Source organism: Brassica rapa, chromosome A07 (genome assembly GCF_000309985.2).
Source record: "Brassica rapa cultivar Chiifu-401-42 chromosome A07, CAAS_Brap_v3.01, whole genome shotgun sequence".
In the NCBI taxonomy this organism is placed as follows: Eukaryota; Viridiplantae; Streptophyta; class Magnoliopsida; order Brassicales; family Brassicaceae; genus Brassica; species Brassica rapa.
In genome coordinates, this window is record NC_024801.2 from 16,738,541 (window position 1) to 16,760,384 (window position 21,844).

Consider the following 21,844-nt stretch of genomic DNA (forward strand, 5'->3'; position numbering starts at 1 on the left):
CCAACCTATTGTATACAACTAAATATTATTAACTATCCCCTATTATATAGCAACCAAATAATATCTTCTAACATTCAAATAAATCTCACCCACTTTAATAAGTCATAACTATCAATTTAACATATATATATTCGATATAAACGGCACCAAAATTTCAATACGTAGGGGTCATTGTCATATATATCATCCTCTTCCATTAGATCAAAATTTTCTTACGAGATCAACTTTTGAAATATAAATGAGCCATGTCCTATTAAGCATTATTGATCAAACCTGAAGAGTATTTTTCACCCAAAATTTTATAAAATGAATCAATGAATTTTGCTAGGTCTTGGGCTTTTGGACCTAATTAGGTATTTAGAAAAAAATTATTTGAGTTCGGTTCGGTTTCCTTCGGATCTGGATGGTTTCGACTCCATAATTCAAATACCTATTAAATATATGTTATTTTTTTGTATGTAACGGGTATGGATCCGTTCAGATATTTAAGGCTCAAATAAAACTCGATAAACATAAATATACTCGAAACACGAAAAAATATCCAAAATCTAAACAAATACCTGAAAATCAGAAAATACTCAAAAGACCTAAAAGTGTACTTGAAATATGACCTGAGGAACCAAAAATGCCCAAACTTTTATCTGAATACCCAAATATATTTTTAAAATTTGATTTATTACTCGAAATCCAAAACTATAACCGGAAATTCAAACCAAAACTCAAAAATATATGTATACCAAAAAAATATCCAAAATACACAAATATATATAATTTACACAACATTTCGGGTACTTTGGCTCCCAAACGGGTTTCGAGTAGGTCTCAGACGCGAACAAAGACCCACATTTCCAAAAAAATACGTATTTTTCTCTGGACCCGACACGAACTGAACCAAAATTTTCGAGTTGATTTTGGTTTGGTTTTTCGGAATCCATGTAAAATACCCATGCGTAAGAGAGAATTACATAAGATTTATATAGAATTCCAAATAAAGTAATTCATGAATTATATAATATTTTTAAAAATATTTATTTTATATAATTTGACTTTGTAACATAATAATGTAAAACAATCACACAATACTAATTCATATCAAAATTTGTTATAACAAAAGAATCCGTGCTGGTCCAAATCTAGTAGTTTACTTATAGTGGTAGAAGAAAATCACAGTGATTCTCCACTTTATTTCCATTTATTGCTTCTTCTTCTTCTTCTTCGACTATAAGCCAAAACATCTCAACACATACACAAATGGCTTCTTCTCCTCCTCCTCTATTCTTCTTCCTTGTCTTCCACTCTTTCGTCCGTCCGTCGTGAAACTACCTCTCTCCTTTCTCCCACTACACAGACCAAAATCCCACCTCTCTCTCTCTCCGCCTTCTCGCCGATTCCTACATCGCCATAACTAAACTATTTGTTGCAAGGTGATGGCCATTATTCTCTTCAGTTACATCCTGATTCTTGCCAATAGAGCCATGAAAAAGCTCCCTAACTGGCCATCAGTACCCTTTTCTTTCTCTTGAAGATGTCGATGATGCCTTGGAAGTGACATCATCATCTATCACAACATGTGGGCTTTCGCCTAACTTTCTTCCATGCAAGTGGGTGAAGTTTTATTAGTCTGTAATTTGCTTTAGTCTTTTGAATTAGAGTGAGAGAAAGGGAGAGAAGGAAGAGCGAAGGCATATGCTTGTGATGGATGTTTGACACTTTCAAATGTAAAATTTTATCATACTTTGTATAGGTTTTTCCTTAATCCAGACTCGGCTTTCTCTCAACTTATATGTGCATTGGCTAAAAACAATTGGGTTTATGTTTTTTACTTCTAAAAGTCTCAATTATGTCTCTGAGTGTGATAAATCAATTGAACTGAGATGAGTCTGATATAAACAAATACTTGTGACATGAAAAAAACTGAGTAACAAATCATACCTACATTGCATTTCAAAATCAATCGATTTTAATGCTAATGCTAATGAGGAGATCAGTTTAACACCCAACCTTCCTGAAATCAGTGTAAATTGGTAACTTATTTTTTGTTTATTTTTTCTGAGAATAACCAAACTTGGCTTTAGTTATCACTACAAATTAAAAAAAAAAACTTGTTCCTTTACAGAGTCGATTTCAATATACTACATGTTCTTTTGATCAGAATTAGAAAAGAATAAAGAAAATATGCAGCATCATTTGGTCAACGAAGCAACGTCCTTGCCCTAAGCCACGCGTGTTTCCTTTCCCCACTTCCTCAAACCTCTCCCATGTTCTCTACACTCATCAACTGATAACAGTACATGGTCAAGAGTTTGTATATGTTTACAGTCTTACTTTTGTTGTCCTATATATATATTTCATGAAAACTATAAATTTTTCAAGTTGTGATTTGTTTTCTCATGCATTTGCAAATATAAACGTAAGATCTTTTTTTTTTAACAAAAATGAAGGACATATATAATTATCTCTTGCTTTTCATTATACATCTTGAATCTCATCATGATGGCTCCTAAATTTGTGATCTTCATGTTCTTCTTTGTTACCTGATTTCTCATCTACTTCTTCTTCTTCTCCTGAATTCTTGTTTTCTTCTTCTTCTACTTCATCTTCACCATTCCAGAAGGTCCCAATGACTTGTGCAAGATCAAAGAAGTTCAAGGAAGTTGTTAGTGGAATGCTTAGGTCAGTTTGGGAACAAGAGGAAAGCCATGGTCAAAGTCTCATCCATGATACTTTGACCACAGTTACCCTGACCACAGTTCAAGCAAACCTTGTTTGAAGTTCAAACTGATGAACAATTAGGCAAGTAACTTTGTGTGTGCTCAAAGTCTCATCCATGATACATAAACTACATGCATTTGCTGCTTCCTTCAAGATGATGACGTTAAAAATGTATACTACATCCATTTAACACAACATTAGACCCCAACAATATTAAACCAAATCGACCCAAAATTTCCATATCAGCGACGTGAACATGTTTCCCTCAAGTTTATAAACAAGAAAACATAGGTTAGAAGTTCCCATAAATCTTGGAGCACCAAGGATGATATTACACAATAAGCCCAAGTAAGAAAAATTTGAAGAGAGTTCAGCCACTTGCGTCAGTCATATCATAATGGTGTGGGTAAGCAACAAAGGTGACTGCTCAGAACCAGCAACAGTTCTGGTTGAACCCTCTCTTGATTTACCCCAAATCACAGTGTAGAAGCCTAAGCTCAGAATCACTGATCCAACGACACTGCATATGAAGTATGGATGCAAAGTGTAACTTGGCATAAAAAAACCATGTAACTCTTATAAGATTTAATTCCTTAGATAGACACATGAAGATCAATATATAGATATATTCTTCTGAGTGTGCAATTAATTAAGGATGATTGTGAAGGATATAGTACCTCCCTAAGTAAAGTGCATCACCGAGAAAGATAGAACCCATAGCGACTGCAATGACAATAGACAAAGGCTTGAACAAGGATATATAGACTGGACCTTTCAGATGAAGACCCCAAGTGTGTATAACTGACCCCAAAGATGAAACTAAGCCTCCCTGAAACAAAGTGCTAAAATCAGAGCTGTGACTACTTGAAGTAACATACAAGGTTTGATTCTCACCGAGAACATGACTGAAGCGAGGGGGAGACCCGGTTTAAGCAGAAAAGAACTCAAGTCTTTTGTAGCAAATAGACACACAGGTGCTGAGATTAATGTTGCGCATAAATTGTATAAGAAGACTACATTTATTTCTTCAGGGTATACCTCCATGATCCGAGTCTGCAATCATATATGAGCCTGAATTTAGAAATAGTTTTATGTGTCACCTACATATCCAAAGTCTTTTTCATGTACCTGAAGAATCAACCAGATTGAAACAAGCAAATATTGTGCAGCGATTAATAGACCTCCAATGATCCAACTTGACTCAGATATAGTCAAATGCTGGTCATGCGAGACGGTTGTTGATGAAGCTAGAATTTTGGGGCCTTTATAAAGAACAACAACCAAAGCACCAGACATAGATACTATCGTGCCAATGATTTTAGCCTGAGTCGCAGAGCTTCTTAACACGACTTGTTCCATCCTTTACAAGTCATCCAAAGGAAGAAGAACCAGTTAGTGCGAAATGATCGGATGCTAGTAAGCAAACCATATCTTTATCACTACACACATCGAAAGATAAAAAGGTGTAACCTGAAGATGATAGCAAGAGTGAAGGTAAAAGCTGGCGTGAGGTTACTGATAGCAGAGGCAAGCGTCGGGGAACTATATTCTAGTCCTTTGCAGCCAGCTACCACCGACATGAACCTGTTCCCTCTAAGTCAGAAAAAGTGTATAATATGAAAATACTCATAACTCTAGGAGTATATAGTTAATTACCCGACAAGTGCAAGTAAGAAAATCTTGAAGAAGACAGAAGATTTGGCTGAAGGTAATCTTCTTGACCTGCACATTGTAATATATGTTCACATTCTTTGAAATTTTATAACGATTTGGCTCAAGGTAATAAAGAGTAGTGTTAGGAGATCAAGTACCTTCTAAAGAGGAGGGAAAGTGGAAGAAGGACAAGTGTAGCAATGACATAATTGTAAAAGACAAAGACATAGAAGCTCAATCCTCTCATGGTCGCAGCCTTGAACAGTGTGTTGGCTCCAACCGTGACACACTCCACAGCCACCATTGCAGTGAATGGCACAACATCTCTGCAAAAATATCTCCATGCCACCTCTTCTTCTACTCCTCTTGCCATAAGATCTGATGTTCAGACTTTCTAAAAATCTCAGAAGTCAAAGCGACTTCATCAGCAACCATAGTAATTAAACCCAACACGTTTGCTAAATGCTAAATTAATTATTCTCAACTTGACCATACAACTAACATATTTATGATAAAAGGTCCCATTTTTTCCTCCATAACATATTATCATCATATGTTTGGTCATATGTCCCTTTTCAAAATCATTGCATGAATCAAAAACATTAAACAGAAGATTTTTTTGACTCAAATTCTTATATAACCTCCAAACAATACTAGAAAAAAAAATAACAGAAACATCTTATACTGTAGGTAAAATAGAGACATATAAACATAAACAATGATCATATTGTAAAGGATCGTTATTGATAAACGAACAGTATAATGATTTCACTTGCAACAATCTTAGCTTAATGACAAGGCTTCATCTTCTACGACGTGTGTAAGCAACAAAGGTGACTGTTCAGAACCAGTCACAGTTTTGCTAGCATCCTCTCTTGCTTTTCCCCAAATCACAGTGTAGAATCCTAAGCTCAAAATCACAGACCCGATGACACTGCCCACAACACATACATGGAAAAGTCTGTATTGGTTATTACTTCCTTGAAATGCATATACGATATATATATATGGAGGCATATAGTACCTCCCAAGGTAAAGTGCATCACCGAGGAATATAGCACCCAAGATGACTGCAATGACTATAGACAATGGCTTGAACAGGGATATATAGACTGGACCCTTCAGATGCAGACCCCATGTGTGTATAGCTAAGCCAAATGATGAAAGCAAGACTCCCTGAAAAAAAAAAACAGTGTTAGCTTCTTAACTTAAAAGATAGTCACTGATTGAAGCGAACATATAAGGTTTGACGACGCTCACCGAGTATACAATTGCAGCCAGGGAAATATCTGGTTTAACCACCCAAGAAGTCAAGTTGCTTTCCGCAAAGAAACACACTGGTGCTGAGATTAGCGTCGCAAATAAGTTGTAGAAGAAGATTACTGTTATTTGTTCAGGGTATACCGCCATGACCTGAGTCTTAAACCACATACAACTATCAATTTAGCAAGAGAGAGACTCTAAGAACAACCAAAAGTCTTTTTCTGAACTTTTTTTTCAAGTGTCTCCCCCATACATACCTGAAGAATATACCAGACTGATATAAAAAAATACTGTGAAGCAAGCAAAAGGCCTCCGATCATCCAACTTGAATTGGAGGAAGTCAAATGCTGGTCAAGCGAAATGGTAGATGGCGAAGATGCAGCAGTGAGAACTTTAGGGCCTTTATAGAGCACAACAACCAGAGCACCAGATATGGATACTAACGTGCCAATGATTTTCGCCTGAGTCGCAGAGCTACTTAACCTTACTTGTTCCATTCTAGAAGAAAAGCACAACCAGTTAAAAATTACATGATTCGATGATAGTAATAATCAACCTCACATCCATTCCTATTCAACCAGGAGGTGGTGCTTATACATCTTCTAAAACAGAATCGAAAGAGGAGGAGGAGGAGGAGGAGTAACCTGAAGATAATGGCGAGGGTGAAGGTAAAAGCTGGGGTGAGGTTGCTGATAGCAGAGGAAAGAGTAGGAGAACTATATTCCACTCCTTTCAATCCAACTAACCCCGACATGAGCCTGTTCCCTCCATATTTTATAAATTCGGAAATGCTCATTAAAGGCCATAAATCTAGAGTTATATAGTAGTTAGTTACCCGAGAACCGCAAGAAAGAATATCTTGACGAAGACAGGAAATTTGGCTGAAGGTAGTCTTCTTGACCTGCACATAAATGTAAATCATATTGTTGAAAAAGGTATATATAGGGTGAGAAGATCAAGAACCTTCCAAAGATGAGGGAAAGTGGAAGAAGGACAATTGTAGCAACAACATAAGAGTAGAAGATATAGACATAGAAGCTCAATCCTCTCAAGGTCGCGGCCTTGAACAGTGTGTTAGCTCCAACCATGACACACTCCACTGAGACCATCGCAGCAAACGGCACAACATCTTTGCTAAAGTATCTCAATGCCACTGTCTTTTCTTCTGCTCCTCTTTCCATAAGATCTCTGTTGTCTATAGACTTTTCGGAGGTCAAAAGTGAGTTTCATAGGTAAGCATAGTGGGTTAACCCACCACGTTTAAGAATATATTATTTTATTTATATAAATATTCCAACTTGACCAATATTATAAAGCAAGCTAATTGGACGAATTGCGTGGATTATTAAAAAAAGAAGAAAAAAACTAATATTTATTGAAGAAGGGAGGTGACTTCGCTGAAGGATGTAACCGTAACCAATTCCAAACATTACACAAATATGTGATGAAGATTTTGGTAACATTTGTATTGCGAAGGTCTTTTTTGAAATTATTTGCACACTGCAATCATTTACAAATGAATAATATAAAGATGATCGCTTGCATCAAGCTTATCTTACTGACAAGGCTTCATCTTCTACGATATGTGTAAGCAGCAAAGGTGAACAATGCTCAGAACCAGCTACAGTTCTGGTTGAATCCTTTGTTGGTTTAAAAAGGTAAAAAATAGATTTGATGTATAAATTTGCATTAAAATCGTAGAATGATATTTATTTTAAAACAAAATAAAAAAATTAAAGAGACACTTGTTATAAACAGAGGGAGTATGATTTTTGGATTACTGAAAACTTTTTTTTTTACAAATTAATAACATAAGGATTATCACTTGCATCAGTCATATCTTACTAACAAGTGTTCGTCTTCAACGACGTGTGTAAGCAGAAAAGGTGAGTTCTCAAAACCAGCAACAGCTTTGGTTGAATTCTCTCTTGCTTTGCCCCACATCACAGTGTAGAATCCAAAGCACAAAATCACTGATCCGATGACACTACACACACCACATGAATGGTAAAATATAATCAGGTATTACTTAATCAATAAGCTTATTCTAACATAGATCAAATCTTCATAACATGCTAGAAATGAAGAATGTGAAAGGAACGGTACCTCCCAAGGTGAAGTGCAGCGCCTAGGAATAAAGCACCCATGGTAACTGCAATAGCAATAGACAATGGCCTAAACAAAGATACATAGACCGGACCCTTCAGATGCAGACCCCAAGTGTGGGTAAGTGCGCTGAACAATGAAACAAAGACTCCCTGAAACAAAAGGTTTTAGTTTCTGATCTGAACACATGGTCAGTAATGGGAGCATATTATAAGATTTGATGCTTACCGAGTATATGATTGCAGCCAGGGACATATCTGGTTTAAGCACCCAAGAAGTCAAGTCGGTTTCCGCAAAGAAACACACTGGTGCAGAGATAAGCGTTGCAATTAAGTTATAGAAGAAGACTACTCTTATTTCTTCAGGGTATGCTTCCATGATCCGCGTCTGACACCATATACAGCTACTTAGCAAGAATGTGCCAAGAACAACCCAAAGTTTTTTTTTTCCAACCCAAAGTTTTTTAATGAAATTTTCAAGTACTTGTACCTGAAGAATATACATGATTGATATAAGAAAATACTGTGAAGCAAGCAAAAGGCCTCCGATAATCCAGCTTGACTCGAATGAAGTCATCTGCTGCTGGTGAAGTGAAATGGTAGGAGGTGATGAAGATGTAAAAGACGCAGCAGCAAGAACCTTTGGGCCTTTATAGAGCACAATAACCAGAGCACCAGATATAGATATTACTGCACCAATGATCTTAGCCTGAGTCCCAGAGCTCCTTAACCTCACTTGTTCCATCCTTATAAAGTCACCCAGGGAAGTAGAACCAGTTAGCGTGACATGCACGGTAATAAGATTGATTTGTCATGATCAGACCTCAGAAGAAAATCTCAAACATTCCACACAAAAAAAAAAGCCAAAGAAAAGGAGGTACGTACCTGAAGATAACAGCAAGGGTGAATGTGAAAGCTGGTGTGAGGTTGCTGATAGCAGAAGAAAGAGTAGGAGAGCTATATTCTATTCCTTTACATCCAGCTATCTGCGATATGAAGCTGTTCCCCTCAAGTTAAGAAAGCAAAACAACAAAAAAAAATTAACAACACTAATCTATAAGCAGTTGTATACTATATATTACCCGAGAAACCCAACTAATAAAATCTTGAAGAAGAGAGGAGACTTGGATGGAGGCAATCTTTTTGACCTGCATGCAAAAGAAGTTCATATTCTTGAAAAGTTTAGACTGGGAAAATAGTTGATGAAGAGATCAAGTACCTTCCAAAGATGAAGGATAATGGAAGAAGAAGAAGTGTTGAAACAAGATAAGAGTAAAAGACAAAGACATAGAAGCTCAATCCTCTCAAAGTGGCAGCCTTGAACAGAGTGTTGGACCCAACAATGGCACACTCCGCCGTAAACATCGCAGCAAACGGGACAACATCTCTGCTTAAGTACCTCCACGCCATTGTCTCTTCTCCAGCTCCTCTCATGATATATATGATATTGATATGATCAGTGGCTTAGAAGATTGATCTCAGAATGAGTTAAGTTGCAGTAATGGTGTCGGTGGGTTAAGTATTTATATGGTCATATTTAGCAACCAAGACACTTGGCAGAAACATGCTCTTTTTAGCTGACAGTTGGTTGTAAAGAAGCGTTACAAAAAATGATGAAAGTACCCACAAGCCAAACGAAATCAAATCAACCCACTATTGTGTTGTAAATTGTAATTTTAATATTATAAAGTTAAATGAAAATATTACATCTACACATACTTTTTTCCTCTCTCTTAACACTTACACATACTTTCTACTTGTCATGTACTTTGTTCTTGCAACTTTACCAAAAAGACCTTGTACTTAAAAAATCTTATCTTCTTTTCTTTCTATTTTTCTCCACCACCACAAGATCTCCATCTCTTCTACGACTTCATCATCTAGAACTCCAGCTCCACTAAAAGCCTTCACTCCTCCAATACTCATGGCTGAAGAGAATGGTTATGGTGATGGTCCAGAGTCTAATTTGTTGAGGAGCCATAATCAACAGAAGTGTGATGCTCACCGTTAGAATGATGTGAGGTTCTTGAGAAACACCGCTTGTACGTAAACACAACTATGGACGGGGCAAGTGAATAGCATGAAGTTCTGGAAATTGAAAAAAGATATGATATTGGCGGCCAGTTACAGCGAGGAGATGAAGATATGGCACCGTTTCATGAGTCAATTACTATTTTCCTTACCATGTGTGTAAGGGCTGACCAGAACCACATTTTTTTGTGGAGTGACCACAAAAATGGAAAGATCCCTACCAACAGTCTGACTCTATGGATTTACCAGTAGCTAGTGATCATTGTTACATGTTCAGTATGACCACTGACCACAACTATGCCTACACTAGTACCCAGTAACCACAATTGCCATACCGGCGCAGTTGGTCACCGGAAACTTCTCTAATCCACTGCAGTTGCTCACTTGTAGTTGCAGCCTCAACAACACAATTACCGCAGCCACAAAAACTCTGACCACATATTCGATGACCAAAACAAACCTACCCACACAATTCCCTGGAGATTCGATGTAAAAAAAATCTAAAGAGAAAACATTAATTTGAAGATTTGGTTGAAATCGGTGGTGAAGGGAACGAGGAGTTAAGATGGCTGGAATTTGAACTAAGTACAAATTTCCAAAAAAATGGTAATGGGTTTAGAGAAGAAGAGAAAGATAAGAAGAAAAATTGAATACAGAGGAAGAAACGAAGGTGATGACTGGATTTAATTATTCTCTCTCTTCTGTATCTCGTTTTTATTTTTATTTTCTACAGGGACATTTCGGGAACAAAGATTCAAAAGGTAGGCATAAAGTACTCTTCTAGTTGAAAGTATCTAAATATGTGAAAGACCCAACAAAAAGTAACCTATAATGTAATGCTCTCAAGTTAAATTTCTATTTGCTATGGTTTGTAACTTTAATATTTTCAGAGTTGTATTTTTTTGGGTGTAATTTTCAGAGTTGTATTGTTTTTGGGACCTCCACTTGTCATTATTTACAATGCATAATATTTACTTGCATCAATCCTATCTTAATGGCAAGGCTTCATCTTCTATGATGTGTGTTAGCAGCAAAGGTGAATAATGCTCAGAGCCAGCTACATTTTTGGTTGTATCCTCTCTTGCTTTTCCCCATATCAACGTGTAGAATCCAATGCACAATATCACTGATCCAATCACACTGCATGAAAACACATATTCGTTTTTATAATTACTCTCTAAAACGTGAAGGCCAAGTTACAGAAGAAGAAGATGATGAAAGTTAATTATACCTCCCGAGGTGAAGTGCATCGCCAAGGAATATAGCACCCATGGCTACTACAATAACAATAGACAATGGCCTGAACAAGGATATGTATACTGGACCCTTCAGATGCAGACCCCATGTGTGGGTAAGCCCACTAAATACCGTAACGAAAACTCCCTGAAACAAAGTGTTACTTTCTGAGCTTACCGGTTATATTACATGAAAGCAGATTGCAAGAACTGATTCTCACCGAGTACATTATTGCAGCGAGAGAAACATCCGGTTTAAGAATCCAAGAAGTGAAGTTCCTTTCCCCCAATAAACATACTGGTGCTGAGATTAGTGTTACGCATAGATTGTATAAGAAGACAACAGTTATTTCTTCAGGGTATATCTCCATGATTCGAGTCTGAAACATATACATAGCTACCGTGTTTAGCAAGATTTTAATGTGCAACCTAAAAATTTCTTAACTGTTACAAAGTCAAGAACTTGCGTATACAAGTTAATGTGGAGCCCATCATCATAAATTCTTACAGTATTATTTGTCTGATTTTTCTTCTATATAAAGCATGTAATGCATTGTGATCAGATTGCCCCTTTCGAACGTAATAACATCAATCTCTCTTATTTGGTATACTACTTCTTCTTCTCATTTATTAAGATTATTATTCTTTTCTACTTTCTATTATTTACGTAACATGATCAAACAAATAGACACCTCTTATATATGAAACAATATATAATATAATTATAACACGTTATCAGCACGATCACTCTATTATTATAATTCTTTCTTTTTGATTATTATGTTCGGAGTGGGGCCTCCATTTTATTTGTTTATGATTACCGGAGTGCGGCCCTGCCGCCCCGCCTTTTATTGTTAATTTTACAATGGTTGCTTAAAGCACCATAATGGCTGGTATACCGCCTACACATTTAACTTGTTATTTTATATTTGAGTCCATTATCATAATTTATTATTTTACAGATTTGATTACCTTAATATTTTTGCTTTCAAATTTGACGGATAATTTTATCACCATAGATAACTAAATACATTTAAGTAGGCACATATATTTATATATATGTTTAAATTGATAAATTTTATAATTGCTCACTGATTGTTTATGATTAATTTTTTTTTTATCTTATGTTTTTCTTTTACCTCCAACGGTCATATATAAATTTAAATTTAAAAAAAAAAAAAAAAATTTACTTTCTAAACGGCTAGTTAACGGCTATGAACAGTGTTTTTATCTATAAATATACTCATTTCTTACTCATTTACTTCATCCAAAACATTTCATCTTCTCTAAAATATTTTCAAATCGCTCCATTACGGTTTTTCATTACAAAAAGGATGATTCGCATATTTTTGGTTGTATGTGCAATTCTAATTTTTGCTTCTATGTACGGTCTTTTTATTGGAGAATTTGCTCCTGAAGAATTTACGCTCAATGTCGGTTTACTTTTCTATGCGCTGTTTCTCCTTGTAATTGCGTGTATTATTAATATAAATGGTTCATTTTAAATTATGAAATTCTAATATATTATTTGATTTTAGAAATCCAATGGCAAACATGGAGAAGCTCCAATTCCCCGCCTAGACATCACCGGCACCAACTACATTTCATGGGTTACAAATGTCGAACTTCATCTTGAATCTCTTGGTCTATCCGAGACCGTTAAAGAGATTAATACTTCAACGCCTCAAGAAAAGGCTAAATCGGTGATCTTCCTTAGAAGACACCTTGATGAAAGTATTATTTATGACTATGCCAACATGAGAGATCCTAAAGAGCTATGGAAGTCTCTGAAAGATCGTTTTGATCATCAGAAAGACATAACACTTCCACTTGCTCGGGATGAATGGCAGAGTCTGAGATTTCAAGATTTCGACAAAGTGATGAATTACAACTCGGCTGTGTTAGGAATTGTGGCCAAATTGAGATATTGTGGTGAAACAATCACCGAATCTCAAATGCTTGAGAAGACATACACCACATTCCATAAGAGCCACATCACCCTACAACAACAGTACAGGTTGCGGGGATATACCAAATTTTCAGAATTAATTGTGGCGCTTCTCATAGCAGAAAAGAACAACGAGCTTCTGATCAAGAATCACATGACTCGTCCAACTGGTTCAAAACCGTTTCCTGAAGCAAACGCGTTAGATGCGAAGAAACCAGTCAAGGAAAATAAAGCCTATTGGGGTCGCGGTCGTGGTCGTCAAAACTACCGTGGACGTGGACGAAAGTACAATCCACAAGATAGGAAGTCATTCCAGTGGGTCCGCTCTGAGCAAACCCCTAAGGGAAAAGAACACCAAGGAAATACCTCCCAGAAGCGAGAAGAAGCTTGTTTCAGATGCGGTACTAAGGGACATTGGTCTCGTTTATGTCGTACCCCTGCACACCTTTGCGCTCTATACAAAGAGTCCGTCAAAGGAAAAGAAAAGGAAGTAAACTTTGCGGAACATTCTGAGGGTACAACGCACCTCGATGCGTCTGACTTTGTGAATGATTTCGAGGAGACCGCTATCACGGAAGCCTAAGTGCCCATCATGTGACTCTTGAAATTCCACAATTATACCATAAATAATTGTTGTTTGTGGAAGATTAATGTATAATTATTGTGTGCTTTTCACCTTCTTATGTATAATTATTATGTGTTTAATGTTTGCTAATGATGTATAATATTTTATGAATAATATTATCTTATGTTAATTCTTTTTGTTTGTCTCAGAAATGGACATTACAAATGGAACATCAACCAAGATCAATGCTAGAGATATTTGTATACCAGATAGTGGAACAACGCACACTATTCTGAAGCACAGAAAATATTTTTCTGAACTAAAACCGACAAATATCACTGTTAATACAATATCAGGTCCTGCAGACTTGATCGAAGGGATTGGTAAAGCCCATTTCACGTTACCCAACGGGACAAAATTCTCGATAAATAATGCACTATTTTCTCCAAATTCTAAAAGGAATTTGTTGAGTTTTAAAGACATATATCTTCAAGGATTTGATACTCAGTCTGCAACTGAGGATGGAAAGAAGTATATGTATATTACTCTTGAGAAATCGGGAAAACAAAAGGTATTGGAAAAATTACCAAAACTCTCTTCTGGTCTACATCATACATATATAAGTGCCATTGAATCACATTTGGTGATTAAGGAAAATTCTAGTGATTTTACACTATGGCATGATCGTCTTGGTCATCCAGGCACTACAATGATGCGAAAAATCATCGAGAACTCACATGGTCATTCACTGAAACCCCAAGAAGTTTATCAAGGGAATAAAATGACATGTACTGCGTGTTCTCTTGGAAAGTTGATTATAAGACCATCGCCAACCAAAATAGATAAAGAGTTACCAAAGTTCCTTGAACGAATTCAAGGTGATATTTGTGGACCTATACATCCACCTTGTGGACCATTCTATTATTTTATGGTAATGATCGACGCGTCGAGTAGATGGTCACACGTTTGTCTATTGTCCTCTCGAAATATGGCATTTGCGAGATTTTTATCTCAGATAATCAAACTAAGAGCTCAGTTTCCTGATTATCCGATAAAGAGAGTTAGACTGGACAACGCTGGTGAATTTACCTCCCAAGCATTCAATGATTATTGTATGGTAACTGGAATTGATGTTGAACATCCTGTTGCTCATGTTCATACACAAAATGGTTTGGCCGAATCATTAATTAAACGTCTGCAACTGATTGCAAGACCATTGATTATGAAATCTAAACTCCCAACTTCTGTGTGGGGACATGCTATTGTGCATGCAGAAGTATTGATTCGAATAAGACCAAGTGCATATCACAAATACTCTCCAATACAGTTAGCCTTTGGACGAGAACCAAACATTTCTCATCTAAGAATTTTTGGTTGCGCTGTATATGTGCCGATTGCACCTCCCCAACGTACAAAGATGGGACCTCAAAGGAGGTTAGGGATATATGTTGGTTGTGACTCTCCATCAATTATACGATACCTAGAACCGCAAACTGGTGACGTATTTACGGCACGTTTTGCTGATTGTCACTTTGATGAAAAAGTATTCCCAGTTCTAGGGGGAGAAAATAAACAAGTAGGAAAGGATATCAAATGGTGTGTACCATCTTTATTACACCTTGATCCTCCTACAAAACAATCGGAATTAGAGGTCCGTCGGATTATGCATTTACAAAGCATCGCAAATCAACTACCCGATGCTTTTGCAGACACCAAATTGGTTACAAAATCCCATATACCGGCTGCAAATACTCCTGCTCGCGTAGAAATGCCACATGAACGTGGAGTAGAAGATAATACACGAGAGTCTAAAATACGCTTGAAGCGTGGTAGACCTATTGGTTCTAAGGATAAGAATCCTAGAAAACGAAAGGAGTCAGAAAAACAAAATCTTTCCAATATAGAAGAAAAGTTGGAAGAGATTAACAACGAGGTCAATGACAATGTTGAACATCATGATTCTGAAGAAAATCATGAGATTTCTATTAACTACATTCATAATAGAAAAATATGGAATCGAAACAAAGTGAATGGTGTTGATGATCTTTTCTCATACTTTGTTTCGAAGGAAATAGATGAAGAGAATGATGACCCTGAACCAAAATCTATCTTGGAGTGTCAAAGGAGACATGATTGGATAAAATGGAAAGATGCAATACAAGTCGAACTTGATTCACTTAACAAACGAGAGGTATTTGGTCCCATTATAATCACACCTGAAGCTGTGAAGCCAGTTGGTTACAAATGGGTTTTCGTTCGGAAACGAAATGAGAAAAACGAGGTTATGAGATATAAAGCTCGCCTTGTAGCTCAAGGATTTTCTCAAAGACCTGGAATCGATTATGAAGAAACATATTCTCCTGTTATGGATGCAATCACATTTAGATTTTTGATGAGTCTTGCGGCTAATCAAAATCTAGAGATGCGTCTAATGGACGTTGTTACTGCATACTTATATGGATCTTTGGACACTGATATTTATATGAGAATCCCTGACGGATTTAAAATGCCAGAACCATTAAGTTCTAAACCTAAAGAGTTATGTGCAATAAAATTGCAAAGATCATTATACGGTTTAAAACAGTCTGGACGCATGTGGTATAATCGTCTCAGTGAACATCTAACTAAAGAAGGATATGTAAACAATCCTATATGCCCATGTGTTTTCATCAAGAAAACATCATCTGGATTTGTTATCATTGCCGTATATGTTGATGACCTAAATATTATTGGGACTAAAGTCGAAATACAAAAGGCATCTGATTATTTAAAAGGAGAATTTGAGATGAAAGATCTCGGACAAACAAAGTATTGTCTTGGCCTACAAATTGAGCATTCTCAAAAGGGTATATTTGTACACCAGTCTACATATACGAAAAGAGTGTTGAAACGATTCAACATGGACAAATCGACTCCACTTAGTACTCCTATGGTCGTCAGATCACTTAATGTCGAAAATGATCCCTTTCGACCACACGAAGAAAATGAAGATATACTTGGTCCTGAAGTGCCATATTTAAGTGCAATAGGAGCACTTATGTATCTTGCTAATTGTACTCGGCCTGATATATCATTTGCTGTTAATCTTTTGGCAAGATTTAGTTCATCCCCTACGCAAAGACATTGGAATGGGATCAAACATGTCTTTCGCTATCTCCAAGGAACGATTGATTTAGGATTATTTTATCCTAATAATACTAACGGAGAAATGGTTGGCTTTGCAGATGCAGGATATTTATCTGACCCCCATAAAGCTCGATCACAAACAGGGTACGTCTTCTATATCATGGCGATCCCAGAAACAAACACTTGTAGCCACTTCTTCGAACCATGCTGAAATAATTGCTCTCCATGAAGCGAGTAGAGAATGTGTTTGGCTCAGATCAATAAGTAAACACATCCTATCAAGTAGTGGGATCAACGTCGACTCAAAACCGACCATCATATATGAAGACAATGCAGCATGTGTCGCTCAAACAAAGGAAGGATACATCAAAAGTGACCGAACCAAACATATTCCACCAAAGTTCTTCTCATATACCCAAGAACTCGAGAAGAATAAAGAAATTGAAGTGAGATATGTTCGATCCTGTGATAATGCTGCAGACCTCTTTACGAAGTCGCTATCCACTACGACATTCAGAAAACATGTTTACAACATTGGAATGCGTCATCAACAAGACCTGTAATGATCGTCTATTCGAGGGGGAGCTTTTGAGTTGTACTCTTTTTGCCTTACTATGGTTTTTCCTACTGGGTTTTCCTATTAAGGTTTTTAATGAGGCAACATGATGCTGGTCTCCAAGGGGGAGTGTTACAAAGTCAAGAACTTGCGTATACAAGTTAATGTGGAGCCCATCATCATAAATTCTTACAGTATTATTTGTCTGATTTTTCTTCTATATAAAGCATGTAATGCATTGTGATCAGATTGCCCCTTTCGAACGTAATAACATCAATCTCTCTTATTTGGTATACTACTTCTTCTTCTCATTTATTAAGATTATTATTCTTTTCTACTTTCTATTATTTACGTAACATGATCAAACAAATAGACACCTCTTATATATGAAACAATATATAATATAATTATAACATTAACCAACTTTTCAAGTGTTTGTACCTGAAGAATATACCAGACTGATGTAAGAAAGTAATGTAAAGTAATCAAAAGGCCACCGATTATCCAGCTTGACTCTGATGAAGTCAAGTGCTTGTGAAGTGAAATGGTAGGTGAAACAGATGCAGCAGCGAAGAGTGTGGGGCCTTTATAGAGCACAACAACCAAAGCACCAGATATAGATACTATTGCACCGATGATTTTAGCCTGAGTCGCCGAACTCCTTAACCTTACATTTTCCATCCTTTAAGAACCACCCAAGGAACCAGAACCAGTTAGAATTACAACAATAGCCTACCATAAAGAAGGAGGAGGAGGTGTAACCTGAAGATAACGGCAAGGGTGAAGGTAAAAGCTGGTGTGAGGTTGCTGATAGCAGAGGAAACAGTAGGAGAACTGTATTCTATTCCTTTACAACCAGCTAACACTGCCATGAAACTGATCCTTCCAGATTAGGAAACTAAAACAAGAAAATTCCCAAAAAATCTAGAAACATGACCATATTTATTATTATTACCCGACAAGCCCAAGTAAGAGAATCTTGAAGAAGAGAGGAGACTTGACTGAAGGCAATCTTCTTGACCTTCATATATGTATAAACGAGTTCATTTTCTTGAAAAAAAAACTTAATACCGATCATCAAAGAGTGGACAAGCAAAGATCAATACCTTCCAAAGATGATGGAAAGTGGAAGAAGTATTAGTGTTGAAATAACATAAGTGTAAAAGATAAAGACATAGAAGTTCAATCCTCTTAAGGTAGCAGCCTTGTACACTGTGCTTGACCCAACCGTCGCACACTCCACTGCAAACATGGCAGCAAACGGCACAACATCTCTTCTAAAGTACCTCCACGACTCTGTCTCTTCTCCTCTCATGATCGGTAGGTTCTCAGAAAAATAAACTCTCTCTTAGCTTAAATGAGGTTAAGAAAATAAGTAACAATCCTGCTGTTGGTTGATCAGTTCTACCACGCTTGGTAAATGGTAATGTTTATCTTATTTAGGACAAAAATTATTATCAGTGAAAGACAATATGAAAATAGTTAAATTCCATAAATAGAAATCTAACTTGACTTGGAGCAATACTACACACCACAAGAATCATATTGGCCATTATATAGCTCTCTCTATTAACCCATATTAGCTCAACCATCCAACTGAAGGATATAATAACTTCCATTCCAACATTTTCCTCCAATTAGGAGTGGGCACTTTACCCGATATCCGAAGTGGCACCCGAACCCGATCCGAAAAACCCGAACCGAAATCCGAAGCGAAGTAGCAAAATACCCGAACGGGTATTGAATTATGAGAGATTGGATACCCGAATCCGAACGGATAATACCCGAACCCGAATAGATAACCGAACATATGTATAATTAACCTTATATTTCTAGTTTACATCTCTCATTTTATATAAAATATTTATATTGATACTATACATACTTTAAGTTCATATGATATACATACAATTACGTAAAATATGATTTGCTACTCACTTAAAATGCTTGTCAAGTTTTTATTTCAAAAATTAATAAAAAGTTACATCCAAAATTTTTAAAAAATAAAAAAATTAATGTTTTTTTAGTTTTTAAATGTTGTGTCCAAATTTATTAACCATTCAATCTTTTAAAAAATAAATAATTAGTTAAGTGAAAGTTATATTTTTAAATACAAGAAATTTGAAAAATGAAAATTTAATTTTTTATTCAAAATCTAAATATCCGAACCCGATCCGAAATAACCGAATCCGAACTAAAAATACCCGAACCCGACCCGAAGTACAGAAATACCCGAACGGGTTCTACACCTCTATATCGAAATACCCGAAAATCCGAAATAACCGACCCGAACCCGAACGGGTACCCGAACGCCCACCCCTACCTCCAATTATGATGATGACTGATAAAGACATCCAAAAAAAAACCGAACCCAACTGAACCAAATGAACTAAAATAAAGTCGAATTGGAATTGGTTTAATAAAACAGATAAACTAAACCGTAACCAGATCGCCTAACCGTAAACCAGATCGCGTATCCGCTTATCCAACGGTTAGATTTGGATGATATAACTGAGCTGTGTGGTCCGGCCCAGTACGGATCTTACATAAGACCAAAGACTTACGAAACCGTCATTTCTTATGTCTTCGGAGTTGACCATCTGACATCAACTAGCTCATCTATGCACGTGGGCCCAAATCTAAAAGCTACAATTAATTTTAATTTAATTTTGTTTTTCATTTTCAAAGGTTTCACTTTATTTCCTTATTACATGTTGTTTTCCAACTTTGCCTCCCACTTCGAAATATTACATCATCACTTTGCCATTTTCTTGTGGTTTTCTATTTCCACCATTAAAGCTCAAGAAAAGAAAAGGTTAAGAGAGAGAGTGAGGAGAGAGAGAGAGTGAGGAGAGAGAGAGAAAAAGAGTTACTTTAACTCTCTTCTTCCTCTGCAAATCTGACAGAGGAGAAGAAGAACCAAGCCCTCTTTGATTAGGGTTCTTACTTCACGTGAATCTGTGGGGGCTTTGAGGTGAGTGTTTCTGTCGATGCTGATGATGTTATCGTCTTCTTCCTCCACTTAACTTGGGAGCTCTTGTTGATATTCTAACTCCTTTGTCTAGATCTTGAGATTGAGATCTCTTCTTCTATGGTGGAATCTCGTTTCTTCTAGATCTTTCTTGCAAACATGTCTTGGGTTCGATTCGCAGCTGAGCAAAAAGACGGCACCTTTGCGTACCCACCACCGCCACCACCACCGTCTTCTTCCGGTAACAGAATCAGCCCGGCGGTTCTATTCGTGATCGTGATTCTAGCTGTCTTGTTCTTCATCTCTGGCCTTCTTCATCTGCTCGTTAGGTTTCTCACAAAGCACCCTTCGAGGTCTAATAATAGATACCCAGAGATCTCAACCAGTGATGCTCTTCAAAGACAGCTTCAACAGCTCTTCCATCTCAACGACTCTGGTCTTGACCAAGCTTTCATCGACGCTTTGCCTGTTTTTCACTACAAAGAAATGGTCGGTGCCTCCAAGGAGCCGTTTGATTGCGCGGTTTGCCTCTGCGAGTTTACTGAGAGAGATAAGCTGAGGTTGTTGCCAATGTGTAGCCACGCTTTTCATCTTACCTGTATTGACACTTGGCTTCAGTCTAACTCCACTTGCCCTCTTTGTCGTGGCACTCTCTTCTCCCCTGGTTTCTCCATGGACGACAATCCCATGTTTGACTTCGATGGTTTAGGAGAAGACGAAGAGCGTGTACCCGAGAAAGCTGTGGAGATTCAAGAAATCGTTGTGGAGAAAGGGGTTTTACCGGTGAGGTTAGGGAAGTTCAAGAGGCTTGACAATGATGGTGCTGGTGGAGAGACTAGTAGTAGTAATCTTGATGCGAGGAGATGTTTCTCAATGGGTTCTTATCAGTATATACTCGGTAACTCTGAGCTTAAAGTCCCGTTTTGCAAAGATAGGCAGCGGCTTTTGAAACCTCAAGACAAAGAATCTCAGGAGCAGATTGAGGACTTATCATCATCATCAGAAGAAGAGAAGAAGATTAGTAGTGTTGTGGCTAAGGGAGAGAGCTTTTCGGTTTCCAAGATTTGGTTGTGGCCAAAGAAAGATAAATTCTCTTCAGATGCTCAGAGAAGGTTGCCTTCTTCATCACTTAACGTTGATGATCTTCCAAAACTTCCATGGATGGAAGATCATAAGAAGCTGGAGAAGGACGAAAGGTAGTAGTAGTATCTTTTTTTTTTTTTTTTCCAATTTGAATCATGGATAAGGAATAGTGTTTACTGATTATGTTTTGGGGGTGTTTGCCAGTCATCTGTTGTAACATATTTGCTTAAAAGGTTGTTAATGATATGAGATCAAAGTTAATGGATTCCTAAAGACTGATTCTTTAGCTTTATTTTTATTATCTTTGCCTTTTTTTTCTTCACTTTAGAATCACTGCTTCTCTTCTTTTATTTCCTCTTTTTCAATATACTTTACTCTCTCAACAAATTCACTATTGAATATACATATCTTTGTATACATGGTGGTTCTTGATTTACTTTTGTATATTTTTCTCTAAGTTTTCTTGATTAGTGTTGGAATTTTAAGTGATAAACACTCAATTATATGGATAGAAAACAAACTATAACTTTTGACTTGTGGTCACACACAATTTAGTCTTTGGTTTAGGTTAAGAGTTTTTGGCTCTTTGTGTTACC

The 21,844-nt window shown here is 36.8% G+C and overlaps 5 protein-coding genes across 5 annotated transcripts; 1 reads left to right on the forward strand and 4 right to left on the reverse strand.

Moving 5' to 3' along the window:
* Positions 1 to 2,828: 2,828 nt before the first annotated feature.
* On the reverse strand, positions 2,829 to 4,792 carry LOC103850163 (WAT1-related protein At5g40230). The gene is made up of 7 exons (XM_009126879.3): positions 4,524 to 4,792; positions 4,369 to 4,434; positions 4,183 to 4,296; positions 3,841 to 4,072; positions 3,607 to 3,765; positions 3,390 to 3,541; positions 2,829 to 3,232 (listed from the first exon to the last, which is right to left on the reverse strand). The coding sequence occupies exons 1-7, from the start codon at positions 4,736 to 4,738 to the stop codon at positions 3,100 to 3,102; spliced, it is 1,071 nt and encodes a 356-aa protein (XP_009125127.1). The 5' UTR covers positions 4,739 to 4,792; the 3' UTR covers positions 2,829 to 3,099.
* A 171-nt stretch (positions 4,793 to 4,963) lies between these two features.
* Positions 4,964 to 7,158, reverse strand: LOC103850164 (WAT1-related protein At5g40240). The gene is made up of 7 exons (XM_009126880.3): positions 6,592 to 7,158; positions 6,464 to 6,529; positions 6,273 to 6,386; positions 5,886 to 6,126; positions 5,626 to 5,784; positions 5,390 to 5,541; positions 4,964 to 5,299 (listed from the first exon to the last, which is right to left on the reverse strand). The coding sequence occupies exons 1-7, from the start codon at positions 6,807 to 6,809 to the stop codon at positions 5,149 to 5,151; spliced, it is 1,101 nt and encodes a 366-aa protein (XP_009125128.1). The 5' UTR covers positions 6,810 to 7,158; the 3' UTR covers positions 4,964 to 5,148.
* A 204-nt stretch (positions 7,159 to 7,362) lies between these two features.
* LOC103850165 (WAT1-related protein At5g40240-like) lies at positions 7,363 to 9,401 on the reverse strand. Its single transcript, XM_009126881.3, has 7 exons — positions 8,953 to 9,401; positions 8,816 to 8,881; positions 8,619 to 8,732; positions 8,224 to 8,479; positions 7,963 to 8,121; positions 7,735 to 7,886; positions 7,363 to 7,615 (listed from the first exon to the last, which is right to left on the reverse strand). The coding sequence occupies exons 1-7, from the start codon at positions 9,165 to 9,167 to the stop codon at positions 7,459 to 7,461; spliced, it is 1,119 nt and encodes a 372-aa protein (XP_009125129.1). The 5' UTR covers positions 9,168 to 9,401; the 3' UTR covers positions 7,363 to 7,458.
* A 27-nt stretch (positions 9,402 to 9,428) lies between these two features.
* On the reverse strand, positions 9,429 to 19,717 carry LOC103850166 (WAT1-related protein At5g40240-like). The gene is made up of 8 exons (XM_009126883.2): positions 19,518 to 19,717; positions 18,301 to 18,825; positions 18,150 to 18,215; positions 17,957 to 18,070; positions 17,636 to 17,876; positions 11,221 to 11,379; positions 10,996 to 11,147; positions 9,429 to 10,904 (listed from the first exon to the last, which is right to left on the reverse strand). Exons 2-8 carry the CDS (start codon positions 18,507 to 18,509, stop codon positions 10,751 to 10,753), a joined length of 1,095 nt encoding a protein of 364 aa, XP_009125131.1. The 5' UTR covers positions 18,510 to 18,825; positions 19,518 to 19,717; the 3' UTR covers positions 9,429 to 10,750.
* A 219-nt stretch (positions 19,718 to 19,936) lies between these two features.
* Positions 19,937 to 21,540, forward strand: LOC103850167 (RING-H2 finger protein ATL46). The gene is made up of 2 exons (XM_009126884.3): positions 19,937 to 20,168; positions 20,260 to 21,540. The coding sequence occupies exon 2, from the start codon at positions 20,325 to 20,327 to the stop codon at positions 21,363 to 21,365; it is 1,041 nt and encodes a 346-aa protein (XP_009125132.1). The 5' UTR covers positions 19,937 to 20,168; positions 20,260 to 20,324; the 3' UTR covers positions 21,366 to 21,540.
* The last annotated feature ends 304 nt before the right edge of the window (positions 21,541 to 21,844 follow it).

Bases quoted from the DNA above. Each gene is read 5' to 3' on its own strand.
- LOC103850163 (XM_009126879.3), bottom strand. From the start codon at position 4,738: ATGGCAAGAGGAGTAGAAGAAGAGGTGGCATGGAGATATTTTTGCAGA. The intron at 4,297-4,368 runs GTAATTAACTAT...TAGAGGGAACAG, and splicing joins TTCTTACTTGCACTTGTCGG to GTTCATGTCGGTGGTAGCTG. The intron at 3,233-3,389 runs GTACTATATCCT...CTTCATATGCAG, and splicing joins GATGCACTTTACTTAGGGAG to TGTCGTTGGATCAGTGATTC.
- LOC103850164 (XM_009126880.3), bottom strand. From the start codon at position 6,809: ATGGAAAGAGGAGCAGAAGAAAAGACAGTGGCATTGAGATACTTTAGC. The intron at 6,530-6,591 runs GTTCTTGATCTT...ATTTATGTGCAG, and splicing joins CTTTCCCTCATCTTTGGAAG to GTCAAGAAGACTACCTTCAG. The intron at 6,127-6,272 runs GTTACTCCTCCT...CTTTTCTTCTAG, and splicing joins ACCCTCGCCATTATCTTCAG to AATGGAACAAGTAAGGTTAA.
- LOC103850165 (XM_009126881.3), bottom strand. From the start codon at position 9,167: ATGAGAGGAGCTGGAGAAGAGACAATGGCGTGGAGGTACTTAAGCAGA. The intron at 8,733-8,815 runs GTAATATATAGT...TGAGGGGAACAG, and splicing joins TTATTAGTTGGGTTTCTCGG to CTTCATATCGCAGATAGCTG. The intron at 8,122-8,223 runs GTACAAGTACTT...ATATGGTGTCAG, and splicing joins CAATCATGTATATTCTTCAG to ACGCGGATCATGGAAGCATA.
- LOC103850166 (XM_009126883.2), bottom strand. From the start codon at position 18,509: ATGAGAGGAGAAGAGACAGAGTCGTGGAGGTACTTTAGAAGAGATGTT. The intron at 11,148-11,220 runs GTGAGAATCAGT...ACTTTGTTTCAG, and splicing joins TCGCTGCAATAATGTACTCG to GGAGTTTTCGTTACGGTATT. The intron at 10,905-10,995 runs GTATAATTAACT...GTTTTCATGCAG, and splicing joins GATGCACTTCACCTCGGGAG to TGTGATTGGATCAGTGATAT.
- LOC103850167 (XM_009126884.3), top strand. From the start codon at position 20,325: ATGTCTTGGGTTCGATTCGCAGCTGAGCAAAAAGACGGCACCTTTGCG.